The 14,914-nt window shown below is 37.7% G+C and overlaps 1 protein-coding gene across 5 annotated transcripts in view; it reads left to right on the top strand.

The window, feature by feature from the left end:
- Positions 1 to 14,914, top strand: part of LOC121867284 (brain-specific serine protease 4-like) — a 120,305-nt gene that overhangs the window by 96,987 nt on the left and 8,404 nt on the right. For 2 of the 5 annotated variants that reach the window (XM_042367173.1, XM_042367172.1), the window contains 7 exons: positions 257 to 361; positions 768 to 902; positions 3,680 to 3,757; positions 11,304 to 11,399; positions 12,147 to 12,315; positions 13,153 to 13,302; positions 13,922 to 14,064. In XM_042367173.1, coding sequence (XP_042223107.1) covers positions 257 to 361; positions 768 to 902; positions 3,680 to 3,757; positions 11,304 to 11,399; positions 12,147 to 12,315; positions 13,153 to 13,302; positions 13,922 to 14,064 — 876 coding nt within the window. The remainder of the gene's footprint in view (positions 1 to 256; positions 362 to 767; positions 903 to 3,679; positions 3,758 to 11,303; positions 11,400 to 12,146; positions 12,316 to 13,152; positions 13,303 to 13,921; positions 14,065 to 14,914) is intronic. The other 3 variants (XM_042367174.1, XM_042367176.1, XM_042367177.1) reach the window with 3 other exon arrangements.

Here is a 14,914-nt window from a genome sequence, read left to right as displayed (position 1 = left end):
CTTGGTGGCCCTTGGGCCGGCCATCCTCGTTACACGAGGGGCAACCATTATTTTATATTTCAGGGGAGGGGACTGTGATATTTCAGGGGAGTAGGCTATGATATTTCAGGGTAATCAACCCCCAAAAATAATGAACGCTGTAATAAATAAGTTAAATATGTCTGAATTTAACTCTCGGGATTTGAAGGTAATTCATCCCCCGACTCTCTCTCTCTCTGCTAGAAAAATATCAAATATTCTTTCGTTTTGTTTCCAGAACAAGGGCGGTTCTTCCGAGGAATATTCTCCTTGCCTGAGCAGTGTTTCCACAATGGCGTCCAGGCTTCCTGTACCTTCGTCCTCTCCTGTCTTATGCGAGGAGGTGAGTATCACATCACCAAGATAAAATAAGCTAACTCTTACGTACATTATGAGACTTAAGATTGGGGTGGTATTAACCTACAAGAAATTTTGTAAAGCAATCTTAGCTTTCGATCTCGGTATATTATAAGTGATTTGGTTTCATCGTTATCCTCAAACTCATCATGATTGGCAATTGCTAAAATTGAGCTTTATCTTTAGTCATTACCAGTTGGTCAACGATCATCAGTCAATTGCTATTATTTGTGATAATGCCATTGACAACTACAGTACAGTATCTCATCATTAGGCAACTTTATTTAATGACTATAATCATTGTCGTCATTCTTTTTTATATATTTTTTTATGTCACCATTCCTCATAAACACCGATTTTCTATAACAATAAGACTTTATTTCCTTCCCCAGATACACCCGTCAATAAGTGTGGCGGAAGCTTTATCTACACTTGCTGTTTACCCACCATCGCCACAGTGAGGTCAGATGCTGTCAGACACATCAACCTATTCAATAGAGATCCTCCTCCTGTTGTCAACAATCCTCGTGAGTATTTGTTCTCTATTTTAGCATTATCATATTTTCTTCAAAATACTTAAATAATGGGTATATTTTTTATTTAAAATTTGTATGTTCTAATATTGAGCATGTTTTAATGGGGGAACCTTAGCATTCCCATTTAAAGTAATAACAATTTATGATGCTTCGGAAATTGGGTAGGATTTGACAACATTGAAGTTCCTTAAATGTCATTTATTTTCTAATGCTTTACTTAATTCTTTTGCAGGTATAATTTTTGTACATCAAATTACTCAACATTTTTATTCAGGCAATACACATTAAGGTCTGTTTTTATTTTCTTAAGTAATGAAAACGTTCTTCTGACAACTATCTCGATCTTCATAGACCTGTTTTAACATCAACACACACACACACACACACACACACACATATATATATATATATATATATATATATATATATATATATATATATATATATATATATATATACAGACTATAGTCTCACTATATTACACGAAATATATATATACCTATATACAGTGATTTATGCATATATATATATATATATATATATATATATATATATATATATATATATATATATATATATATATATATATATATATATATATATATATAGGACTACTGTATATACAGTAAACCACATATTAAGTGGTAGACGAATGAGTATTACGACGAGGGAAATAAAGAAATGTAATAATTCCTGATGACTTGAAAGCACTTGATAACACATTGGTAGTAGTGTACAACCACCCAAGACATATTGAATACTTGACTAACTGAGAATTGACTGATAACTGTGTATAATTCCATCCACAAAGATCAAGACTGAAGATCACTAGCGCTTTATCATAACTTAACCTCACCTAACAAGCCTAGCCAGACTTATTTGATATTTTTTTCTCTCTCTAACCATTATGCATACAATTATAGTAAAATTATTTTGTAACTCACCTGACGTACTGTAACTCTTCCATCAATATCGAAGCACTTAATCTAAGTCTGGGAACTGAGGATACTGTATAGCCTTAGCAAGCATATGCACCTGTACTCTTAAGATATGATTTGTTATAACCATACAGGGTATAGCTCACCCATCTACCTCACCAAGTCCACCTCGCACCTCACCAGTCCACCTCACACCTTACCAGTCCACCTCGCACCTCACCACGTCCACCTCACACCACACCTAGTCCATTTCACACCTCACCAGTCCACTTCACACCTCACCACGTCACCAGTCCACCTCACACCTCACCTAGTCCATTTCACACCTCACCAGTCCACTTCACACCTCACCATGTCCACCTCACACCTGCACCTCACACCACAAGTCCTTGCTGACACACATAATATATTTGACTTGAATGGAAAGAAAACACTAAATTCATCCTCTACTCCGCATGACAGGCACCAAGCACGGCATATATTAAGTTGCACATTTTATATTATGTACTTATAAGAAATTCCCTTCTCACACCATGTATTTTATTTACTTCTTAAGCTCTTGAAACTTCTCCCGTTAATATAGTTCTTTGACATCGAGATGCTTATGTTTAACTGAATTAACAAATTTAAACTGAGAAAGAGAAAATCATTTGAGTGAGACAATGAAGATAGTTACACTAAGATTAATGCATGACAAACAGTTGGGAGACGATGACTCGTGTAATTCCCTAACAAACTTGTGGGGTCAATCCAGGAGCTTCGTACACGATACCAGCTGGGAGTATTGTGGTGAACAGTAACACCTCACTGTGTCTAGGAATTACACAAGTCTTTCTATCCAGACTGTCACGAAATGAAAATCCAGGAACAATCTTTTATACTATATTTACTTTTGGGAAATTAAAAAAAAAATTCCATCTTCATAGATGATTCTGACTTTTAGACATACAATACTGGGCTGATAAGTCTTACTTTAGAGTTCAGTTGTATGGAATTCAAATACTATACTATAATAGTACTAAATTCTTCAACAATGAATATTAATAATAAATTTTCAAAGTTACCAAACTTTAATACAAACATTAATAACCTGTTATTGAGTCTCCACAGCACAAAATAGCAAATTCAAGAATTAGTGAATCAACGTGGTTTTAAAACCTATAGGTCTACATTTTAGAAGCCTGGTGTGAATGCCTTTGATGTAATCAAGTTTATTGTAACTTCCCAGACATGAAGAAACATTTATTTAATATAATTTGTGCCGAGATCGTATCATTGAAGGGTCATTAGTCGTTGGATGGTAAAATATAGTATAATTTATGCATAGATTGCTGGATAAATGGACAGTGACAAATATACAGTAAAATTATTAGTCGCAAGAACTCTGTGTTATTATTATACACAGGGTTATCAAAATAGAATACCCAGATTTTAAATGGTTATGTAGTATTAAAGTCTGAGCACTCTTTTTCGATGACCCTGTATTTCTGGGTTTAATGACAACGGCCCCTAGGCACATGTACTGTAAGTTCGAAATTCTGTGCTTTAGTAACTTGGGTTTATAAGCACGTACACTAAGTCACTTTATCCACTAGACAATAGCTGTCAACAAATAAAGGACATAACCACATAAGACTATCTTCACATGACATTCTATGACTCGAATTTGTTACATTTGACTTTACAAAAGCCTCGGATGTACTTCAGACGAACATTTAAACCCTTATAACTGGCAGCAAGGTGTGAGCTGTGCCCTGACTGCTCCCTGATGTAAGTGGGTAAAATGGGGAGGGAGGACTGACTGGTAACCTGCTTGTGCCCTGTTTACAGTTGCTCGGCTACGACTGCCGTTTCGTCGTCAGAGACCTTATTATCCCCCGAGACACTGGAGCCCTAACAGACTCCCAGGTAAAGTCTCTTCCTGCTCCCTGTCCTGTATGTCTCTCTCTGTATAATTGTTAGGTATTATTTTCTTGTAGCACCGTTCATTCCTACCACTAATCTATTATCATATTCGAATAAGACGTCTAATTATAAGATAATTTTCATCTATTACATTACCGGCGGAAATGTATAATAACGGAGATAGCTTTTCCAAATAAATTTATATTTTCTTCCATTATTTCCCGCCATTATCGTCTCACGTCTCCTTCATAAATCATGACACGCATGCGTACCCATACACGATATGCGGCCAATCAAAAGCGTTTTTGCTAATTCAGAGTAGTTGTACCCCGCCTAACGCGGTTTCACTTAACGCGTTTTTTCATATACGCGGTGCCTCGCCAGAAGCGAACTTTCACTTAACACGGATTTTTTCCACATATACGCGGTGAGTGTCCGGCTCGAGACGCTATTTTTAGATTTGCCCCACGCGCCACCCACCCGCCCGCCTGCCTGCCTGTGCTCGCCTTTTCCTCCTCCTCCCTCCGCTTGGGCAAGCCGCGCGGTAAGGTTGCACAGTGTGTGTCTTTGTTGCGTTATCACTGACGTCATATGACGTATCGGACTGTGATTGGCCATGCATCCCTACCCCTCTCTGCTGCTAGCTGTAATTGGCTTAAAGTATTATGACGTGCCCACCCGGGGGAGGGAGGGAGGGAGGGAGGGAGGAAAGACGACGCTTGACCTAGCCGCGGCAGTTTCATCCCTCCAGGCCACTCCGTGTAAACGCGCATCCATTGTTCCGTAAAATGGCTACCGCCGGACCACCACCGCTACCAGAGAGAGACCTTTCCTTACCTGGACCCAGCGGCACTAAGCCAAAGAAGACACAACGTTCCTTAAGCTACGAGGTGAAGTACCAGATCATTCAAGATTTGGAGAAAGGAACACGGCAAGTTGATCTCGCGCGCCAGCATGGCGTCAACGAATCTACGATTCGCACTATCAAGAAGGATGCAGCCAAGATCAAAGAGTACATGAAAATCACAAAGTCTGCAGGTGCTTCATCTATCAGGTATTGCCAGAACAGGGTGCTGGCAAAAGTGGAAAAATTTGCTGGTGAGTTACTTGATTCGTCAGGCGCGACGCAACATGGCGGTGGACACGCGCTCAGTGCAGGAGTACGCACGTGAGCTATACGCAGCAGTGTCACGTAAGCTGGGAATAGCAGAGCCCAAACCCTTCAATGCTTCCTCTGGTTGGCTGCATAGGTTTAAGAAGAGGAACAAGATCACCAACATCAACATTGGTGGTGAGGAAGCGAGTGCTGACCGTGTGGCGGCTAGAGATTTTCCTCCGTTCTTACGTGAGATTATGGAGGAAGGACAGTACACCGACGACCAGGTGTTTAACATGGACGAATCTGGTCTTTTCTGGAAAAAGCTACCGTCCAAGACCTTTGTTGTAAAGAATGCCAGCAAGATTCGGGGCCGGAAGATGCAGAAGGAACGCATCACCGTCCTGTTTACCACCAATGCCTCCGGTACCTGTAAACCAAAGTTATCGGTGATTCACACAGCCCGCAAGCCGCACGCCTACAAGAATATGGACATGAACAAGCTTAATGTCCACTGGCTAACCGCACGTAAGGCGTGGATGTCCTCTTCTCTGTCCCTCTTCTGGTTTGACAACTGTTTTGTTCCTGACGTGAAGAAATTCTGCGAGCAACAGAATGTTCCATTCAACATTTTGTTGCTCCTTGACAACGCACCTGGACACTCGCCCCTACTTGTGGATCGTCACCCCAACGTAAAAGTGGTCTTCCTTCCTCCCAACACTACGTCATTAATCCAGCCCATGGACCAGGAGTTGATTTGCAATGTGAAAGCTGCGTACTCTGCAAAGAAGTTCAAGCTCCTGAACGACTGTACCAACACCAAGGATGAGTTGCGTATGCTGGGTGACACCGACAGCGAGAGTAAAAATGACAAGGACAAGGAACAAGAGGTGGCGGCTCAAGAACTTCTCGTCAAACAATTTTGGAAGAAGTTTAACGTCAAACAAGCTGTAGACTTCTTGGTGGAGGCATGGGATCTGCTGACTATTGCTACGATTCGTCACGCATGGAGACATGTGTTGCATGGCATACCAGGTGAGAGGAGGAGTGAACCTGTGACTGGTGAGGTTCAGACTGTTGCAGTAGCAGTGGACCTTGCCAGAGTTGCCAACTTAGCGACTTTGTAGCTAGATCTAGAGCTTTTTGTTTTTTTCTAGCGACATTTTAGAGCGATTTGCGACTTGTCGCAAATCTAGAGATATCCACAGAAATCTAGCGACTTTCTGGATACTTTTGGACTGTCCATGAAAACAGTTTTCCTAATTTCGAGCCATAATATATAGCAACGGGGTTACAGGGACAATAAATAATAAGAACAGTTTAATACATTTGAACGGGTCGTGGTACAGAAGGAGGGACACGTCTATTTCCTGATCACTTGATGTCAGCCCGTCCATGGCTAATGTTGCCGTGTCGTCACTTATTTGTCTATTACCTTCGCCTTTGTAGCACCTGGGTAACTTACCTCTTTGTCAGATATGCAATATGAATTTCATTAATACGCTCAATTTTAAAGAATATTAGCAAAACATCTTATAGAATTAATTCTATCAAGCCTGCGTGGTTCCAAACTTCTCATCCGCGTCCACCATGGGTGACCCATAGACTCCATACAGTTGCCCCGACACTGTTCACCCGCTTTGCCAAAAACCATCAAGGAAAGTTTCCGCTTGTTTGCATGCTGTTTATTAATTTGAACCCTTCATAGTCCCAATAGAAAATGGGTAAGCCACAGTATTCGCAGCGATTTAGGAAGGAATGGCTCAGAGATGACAGATACAAAAATTGGCTTCTGGAGGTGCCAGGAGATAATAAAAAAGGATTTTGTAAATTTTGCAAGTGTACTTTGTCTGCTAAGTTGTGCGACATTGAAAAACACAAAAACACTAAAAAAAACACAAGAAAGCAGAAGAGCCGTTTAGTGCAGAAAGACAGACAATTTTACCATTCAAGAAACTTGGTGAAGCAAAAAAAGTGGAGGGAACTCTGGCCATGTTTGTAGCTGAACATTGTTCTATTCGTGTGGTAGAACACTTAAGTGAAGTGTGTAAAGTATGTTTTAGTGACAGCAAGGCAGGCAGTGAACTCAGGTTAAAAAGATCAAAGTGTTCTGGGATAATATGCAATATTCTTGCGCCACATTTCACAGAAAATCTGAAAAATGATATTTTTACAAAATGCATTTTATTTATACTCCGTCCATTATAGTCGGCATTATGAAAATATTATTTGCATCAAATTACTGAAGGGGGGAATAATAGCTAGCGACTTTCCATGGAAGATTTAGCGACATTTAGCTACTTTTAGGTACCAGCCTAGCGACATTTAGCTACTTTTAGGTACCAACCTAGTGACATTTGAAAATCCGAGTTGGCAACCCTGGACCTTGCCAGGGAAGCTGCGCAGACTGTTACAGTTCCAGGCTTCTCCGAGACCACCAACGACGATAACATGGAGGTGATCAGAGATCCTGAAGTGACTGCCGACGAGATGATGGAAGAAGAACACGTCAGTGAAGAGGAGGAAGAAGGTGCGTCATTCTCCGAAGAACACAGTTTAACTCATAGTGATATTAAGTGTGCCATAGAGATTGCGGAGAAAATGAAGTCCATCGTTTCCCGCGACAATGACGATGACCGCTATGAAGTCTTCCATACCCGGCTGGCGCAGGCTATGGAGCCCTACATCAAGGTGTATCACGACAACATCAACGCCAGCCGTCAAAAAAGCATAACAGATTTCTTCGCCCGCAACCCACCACAGCCAGCCCAAGCCAGTGATAGTGACTTTGAGGAATTTGTCAGGGAAGCCCTGACAACTGTAAGTGACAGTGATGCACCTTGTAATGGTGATGCACCTTGTAATTGTGATTCACCTGAGGGCCAGTAGCCTGCCCTCTGCCTCGGAACCAGCCTCCATCCCCGTATGCCGACGCATCTCTTCCACTACCGTAAGTGTTCCACCTAACTTTTAGTTTTCCGAACCTAACCTTTATTTTTCCTATGTTAACCTTTATTTTTCCTAACCCAACCTCTTCTATATTACTTGTTTTCTCATACCATCATATAGTTAAGATAAAATTTTTACTGCAACATAGTTATGTGTCGTCAAAAAGTGGAGTTTGGGGGTCGGGCTGGTTTCTATTGGAATTAATCCCATATGTTCTGTTGTTCACTTAACACAGTACCCTCTGGGTTTTATTGACCGCGTTAAGTGGGGTACAACTGTATATTTGGCCCAATCAAAATCGAGTTTTATTTTGGGTCTCATATTTTGAAATTCAAGTTCAGTTCCGACCATGGAAGTCTGCGATGGATGTCACTTAAAGTATATGGAGCGGATTGCGCGATTTTGGAAAAAAATGAAGAAACTATAGCATTTTTTCGATTGCATGGTGGTCTTCCAACCTCAGTAAAGTGTACTAAGAGCAAGACTGAATGTAAATATCGCAAAGACCAACATATGTGGCGTTGTGTAAGAATCCCAGAATGCAACGACGAACAAGAACCAGGCCAATAAGGTAAGAAATAGGTGATTCCATCATATGGTGAGAGTCAGTTAAGTTAGGTTAGGCTAGGATAGGTTTGGTTATTGTTTTTCTAGTGTTTTATTGTGTATTTGTTAGTCGCTCAGGCACTTTATTCCTCGGAAAACGTCAAACGAAAAAAATCGCAAAACAAAAAAGTTTAATTTCCGCCAAAAAGGAAGGTCATATTCGGTCTCAGCACACACAAATACACTAGAAAAATATATTTTTAACTTGCTACAAGTGAACGGTGCTACAAGAAAAATTTACCGATTGTTATGTTATTTGCTGTTGTTTCGATCCTCTTTTTCATAATTACATGTTTGTGTGTTCTCCATTGACACTGTCATGTCCTCTTCTGAGACCTAATCAGTCCCTACTTTTTTTCTTAAGCTTTTAGTCGATCAGTTATTTGCCAATCTTTAACTTTTATTGCCTATTTCTTTTACATTTTCATTTGTAAGACATTTTTGTTGTCTGATTCTTGTTTTTTACTCTTTGTTATCTACCATTTACTAGAGAATACATTAAACATTTTATTTATGAACTAAAATTAATACCTGTAATTATTTGAGCGATTTTCAAGATTAATTTCATTTTATCCTCTGATGGCTGGGCCTCTACTGCAAATATTTTCCGCTAAATTAACCTTTTTTTTAATAATTTCCGTGCCTTGTTTATTCCTTCGTGGATTTTCATACGTACTGCCTCATCCTTGTGTTGAATCTCTCAGTCTATTGTGCGTTTGAATCTTTCTTCTATTTTAATTCTATTTCTGCTATGACTACGCATTGCCTTTTACGAGTAGTTAGCCTATTACTACAACCTACCTACTACTACTGTGACTACTACACTAATGCTATGACTTGCTATTACTTTATTAGCATTGCTAGTTATACTACTATGACTTACTACTATTACTACCACTACAACTACTGATACAACTACTATTACTACTGTTATTTACCACTGATGTTGATTATACAGTAATATGATCATGTTCTACTGTTTACTCATCATGTCTTTGTTTATTTTCATTTTTTCCTCAGTCTAACTTGATTTCTGTTTTTTTTTCTTTCATCCCTTTATTCCTCTTCCTCCTTTACTTAATTTACACCTTCATTATCACTTGTATCTTTATTTTCCCTTTTTTTATTTTTTTATTTTTTCAGGTTTTCTTATTTCTGTAACAACAATTACTGTTTATCTACCATTCATGATTCAGGTACAGTATTTTGAATAACTGCTCTCCTTCGATTCCTGAACCTTTTGAAAATAAACCATTTTCCACTGGCATAAAAAATTATGTCGTTAGCATGAGTAGGACACCAAAGCTATTTATATATTAATTTATTTATTTTCAATAAACCAAGTAAATCTAGCCATCCTTTTCCTAACTATTTTTGGTAGATATGGTTCAAATACTCAGCCTTAATAAAAGCAGTGGTGTTCAATGCTGTTCATGGGTATGCTTTTAACACCCAATCTTTAATAAAACCAGTGGTGTTCAATGCTGTTCATGGGTATGCTTTTAACACCCAATCCTTAATAAAACCAGTGGTGTTCAATGCTGTTCATGGGTATGCTTTTAACACCAATTTCACAAGAACAGCTGATGTAATGAAAACATTTAATACCAGAAAATAGTACATGTATAGGTAGAAATTTTTTAATACATTTTTAAGAATACTTATATATAATTTGTGGCAGTGTTTTTCATAAGAACACCATCGATTGAAAGATTCCTATTTACCTTGTCTGTTATTCCTTAATATTTCCTGGATTTCATTTTCTTTGTATGCCGTTTAATATTTTCTTATCCTGTGGTTTTTGCTTTAATTTCAATTTGAATCACCTAGTGACCATTGGTATATCGGGATGCATTCAATTTTACGTGTTTTCCATGAATATACAACGAATGTACTTGTCATTTCAGGTGCTTCAAATTTTTCATTTTATATGTCAGGCTGAGCATCAATACATGTACTTGCCACTCTTTATTGTTTTCTAAAAAATAACCAAGCAGTTAATCTTGTCTGTTTCTATCGTTCCCTTTATTTCATTTGTATGATGATGCATGTTGCATGTTTTGTGACTCAGCATTATGGGTCAGTGGTTTTCCCAACAGTGCACCCAGTTTTCTACACCAATTCCCAACACCCTTCCCCAACAAATTATAAGAAAAAAATAAACATCACAAACACCATTTGCTCTAGTTTTAAAAAGCCATGTGGTTATTTTGGGAGTTGTTCAAGTGTCATGAAAGCTGGACATAAGAGTATGGCGTAATAGCCATGGAGAAAACAATACAATACTCAAAGTGCCTCATCATCAATTAGAAATTAATAGAGACCAACTAACACAATAATCATAACTGATAATTACTGTAATTTTTTTCTTTTAACAAGTAATTAAGTATTTCTGGAATCAGAACAAAGTATACTGTTCCTCCTTATAGGAATAATGAATTTTATAAAGGCAAATCTGGAAAGGGATGTATCACTACAGAAAGATCTCTGTCAGCTTCAAGAGTGGTCGAAGAAATGGCTGTCAATATTGAATGTCACGAAGTGTAAGAGGATGCACCTAGGTCACGTTTGCTAATTTGCCTACTGGCATCCTCATTTTTAACCTGATGTGAATACGAGAACGGTAAAGGTATTGGGGCATAAATACACAACATCAAATACATAATTAATAAGTAGTTCTTATTGTTATAACAAAAATATTTAACTATCTTATTTAATCATAATAATTAGTACATCTCACATACCTCACACACCTCCTACTCCAAATTCAAAGTAACTAAAATCCCCTTAAATACCTCTTTAATATATGTAAAGAACTGTAGTGTAGTTACGTAGTACTGTACTTGTTTCTCTCTTTCTCTCTCCCAGTAGTTCCTCATGATGAGACTTTTATTACAGTTCGTGTGGGCCCAGTTATGAGCTCGAACAGACAACAGTTCAGCGCCCCCGTTGAATCCAGAGTCCAGCGACCCCACAGTCGTGTTAATGAACCAGGTAGAAAAATATTAACTGCTGACGAGGGACACTAACCCCCCACCCCCCAAAAAATAAAAAATAAAAAAATAAATCGTGATGAAGAAGGCATTACATTTCATCTTTACAACACAATAATTCTAATGATCAATGACATGGTTACTATTTACTGATGTTCTTATGCTGTAGTTTCTAAGAGAGGACATACAGGGTACCTATGTTACGAAGTTATTTCTTACAGGTTACATCATTGCATCTTGATATACTGGAAAACAATATGGTTTACTCTTCTTACTGTTAGCATTTTTCTTCTTCAATGTGCTGAGCTTCAAGGCGACATGCAGGTCCTGGGATTTTATAAATTAGGGTTACTGTAAGCGCAGTATATGATCAGGATTTTTAGGGAGACTTAGCATAATTCTTACATGGTTGTTTAGTACCTTGGCTAATCTTTCTTAAGGTGAGGTATTGTGGCTCATAGATGTGGGTCCAAGTGTAACTACAGTTTAGGATGTTAGATTTTGTATTTTTGTATTTTGTAATTCAGTGATGGTTAGATTGTAATTAATGTAGTAATGATAATGTATATAATATTGTATAAAATAACTGCACTTTTATTATACTAGTATTGTGAATATCACTTGGCTTATGCAGTTCAATAGTTTGACCAATCATAATATTTTTCATTTGAATTAGTCCACTTTTTTCAAATTTTCTTATGGATTTGATGTTTGTTCTCTTCCCTACTAAACCACCTCAATGTTTCAGAATGTGGTATTGAAAGATCAACTCAGTTTTCGAAGAGAATTATTGGAGGTGACGAAGCCAATTTTGGAGAGTTCCCTTGGCAAGCGCACATCCGCATCTCAGGTTATCAATGTGGTGGCGTTCTCATCAATCACTATTTTGTGGCCACAGCGGCACACTGCATTCACAAGTAAGTTATATTACGTGAAAACCATTCGTTAAATGAATATTCGTATAATAACAAATTTATGGGAAAATAGGGTTCACTTCCTAATGAAAAGAAAATCCCAATATTATACTTAAATAAATAAGCAAATAATTAAACATTTAAATAAATAGGTTCACAAGCAACAGCAAAATCTACCTAACTACTGTAACTTAGTACAGTACTTAACACATTAAATATATAATAAAATATAAATTTGTTACATTACCTTAAGGGACCATATTCGTATACAGTACTGTACTATATGCGAAAATAGCTTTTTTATAGTGAGAAAGAGGTGTAAGAATAGAATACAGTACTGTATTTGCATAAGCGAATATTTATAGAGTGAATGTACATATAGTGAGAAATACCTACAAGTTTGTTGAAAATGGGTGAGTACAGTACAGTACTGTATTTAAATAGTTTCTTAAGACCCTGGTAGTTGAGGCACACAGATGCCAGTGTCAGTTCATACAGCCATCAGGGTTTCATTTCGGTAATAACTGTAGATAACTGTTTTGTTGTGAAGCATGAGACTTGTTATTAGGGAACTGAAGTTCAGTAAACTAGCCATAAAATAATTACAGTAAATGACTTTACATGTACTTGAAGCTGCTATTGTAAATTCATAGGTTTTTATAGTTTTATAATACTTGTGCATTCTAAATACTGTACCCTAATCTTAAGTTACTGGAGTTTGAGTGGTAGTTCCGTTGGATTCCAATAGATTACGTTGGGTTCTGTGTTAGAATGAAGATACAGTACATATAAAAATAAGGATAAGAAGATTTCTGATACATGAATATCAAATGCTTTCAGAGCACGACTGGATCAGATCACTGTCCATCTGGGCGAGTTTGATACCAAAGATACAGGAGAGCATGACGAGCCCCTCCCTAAGGAGACATTTACTGTGGTAGAGAAGCGAATACATCCAAGTTTCAAGTACATGCTTACCCAGCCTGACAGGTTAGTAGTCCTCAGAAATTTCCCACTGAAAAAATACTTGCAGGATCTTTGGGGAACACTTACTGTACTGTATTATAATATTAAAGAATAATTTATTTCACATTTACAGCTGAGCATAAAATTATTTTATGAATGATGATGTAATTTTTTGTTCTTAACCAATCAACAAAATATATTTTGTGCTCTGTTGTACTATAATAAGTTTTCTATGTATTGTACAGGTATGATTCTATTAAGATAATCACATTAACACTAATTTACTGTATATCTTTCTTGATCTTTGATGGTTGTTGTCCAGTATAAAAAGTTAGTTGGCTTTTGTTATCTGTTTAAGCACAGAAATACAGTACAGTATATAACAATACAAAAAGAACAATTGATTGTCCGAATGCCTAAGATAACTTGTTTGTATATAACAGGTGCTTGACTGCATAATATAACACAAACATGTACTGTACTCACATTGCTTTAGTAATTTGTGTGCTGTACTTGTTTCATACTTCAAGTGTACACATAGCAATTCTTTACAATTGAGATGAGGATTACCTAGCATAAAACACTGGAAACCTCCTATACCTGTACATTACATTATAAAAAAGAAAAAAAAAATCTTCGACAGGTTTGACGTAGCTGTGCTCCGCCTGAACCGTCCTGTTGTATATCGAGACAATATCATACCAATATGTCTTCCGGATCCTAGTGATGATTTTATTGGGGAGGTTGGCATCGTGGCAGGTTGGGGCAAGACTGACAACTCATTTGGTGAGTGATTTGGTGTTTTGTTGTTCTGTTAATTTGAAAATAACAATATAGTACTGTATAGGTTACAGGTACAGAAATTATGTGAGCTCATTCAAGACCAAACTTGACCAACACTGTCGCAAGTACAGATACATCCTGGAGCTAGTACATGCCCATTGTACTTGCCAGCAGTGCATTACAGAAATATGACCGACAGCCCAGACAGCTAATGAGACAATCAGTGGCGAAAAGGACATTGTAAAGTGCAATATACCGGTAATTATAGTAAAATGGAATCCAGGTCAATCAGGGTCGAGTATAATTAGTTCATCCCTGGTCAAATAAAACTAAGTTTATATAAACCTTTATTTATAAACATGTTCTCATATATTTTTAATAAATTTGCTTAAGGTATGAGTCTTTATTCATACTCACAAAAGAGGACACCTTGATAAAGTGAACACTGCAAGTTCCATGAATGGTCTAATTATTTTAATTTGTTTATTAATTTCTTTGTATATTTACCTTGTAAAATACAGTATTCATCCTATCATTTATTTTATATCTTCTATTTTATATTTAACTCCACAAGCTTCTTTTATACCATTCCTGACTGACAGACACACTCACTTGGAGGACTTATGGGCGCTGACTGCATAGTCAAGGTGAAAGAGGCGATTGCAAGCCATAGGGGAACAAGTTCCCTAGGGACGAAAATAGATGAAGCTGGAGCCTTGCTGGTTGCCAAACTAGAACAAGTTGGGAAAGAGATCCTTGCTAAGACTGAGGAAGTAGCCGATAGAATAGAGGTGGTTGCTAAGAGGAGTTATGCTGAGGCATTAGCAGGGCCACAGGGGGTGGCGGAGAGTAT

Source organism: Homarus americanus, unplaced genomic scaffold (genome assembly GCF_018991925.1).
Source record: "Homarus americanus isolate GMGI-L3 unplaced genomic scaffold, GMGI_Hamer_2.0 scaffold6317, whole genome shotgun sequence".
In the NCBI taxonomy this organism is placed as follows: domain Eukaryota; kingdom Metazoa; phylum Arthropoda; class Malacostraca; order Decapoda; family Nephropidae; genus Homarus; species Homarus americanus.
The sequence above is the reverse complement of the archived record's forward strand: the minus strand, read 5'-3'. Positions and strand labels throughout refer to the sequence as shown.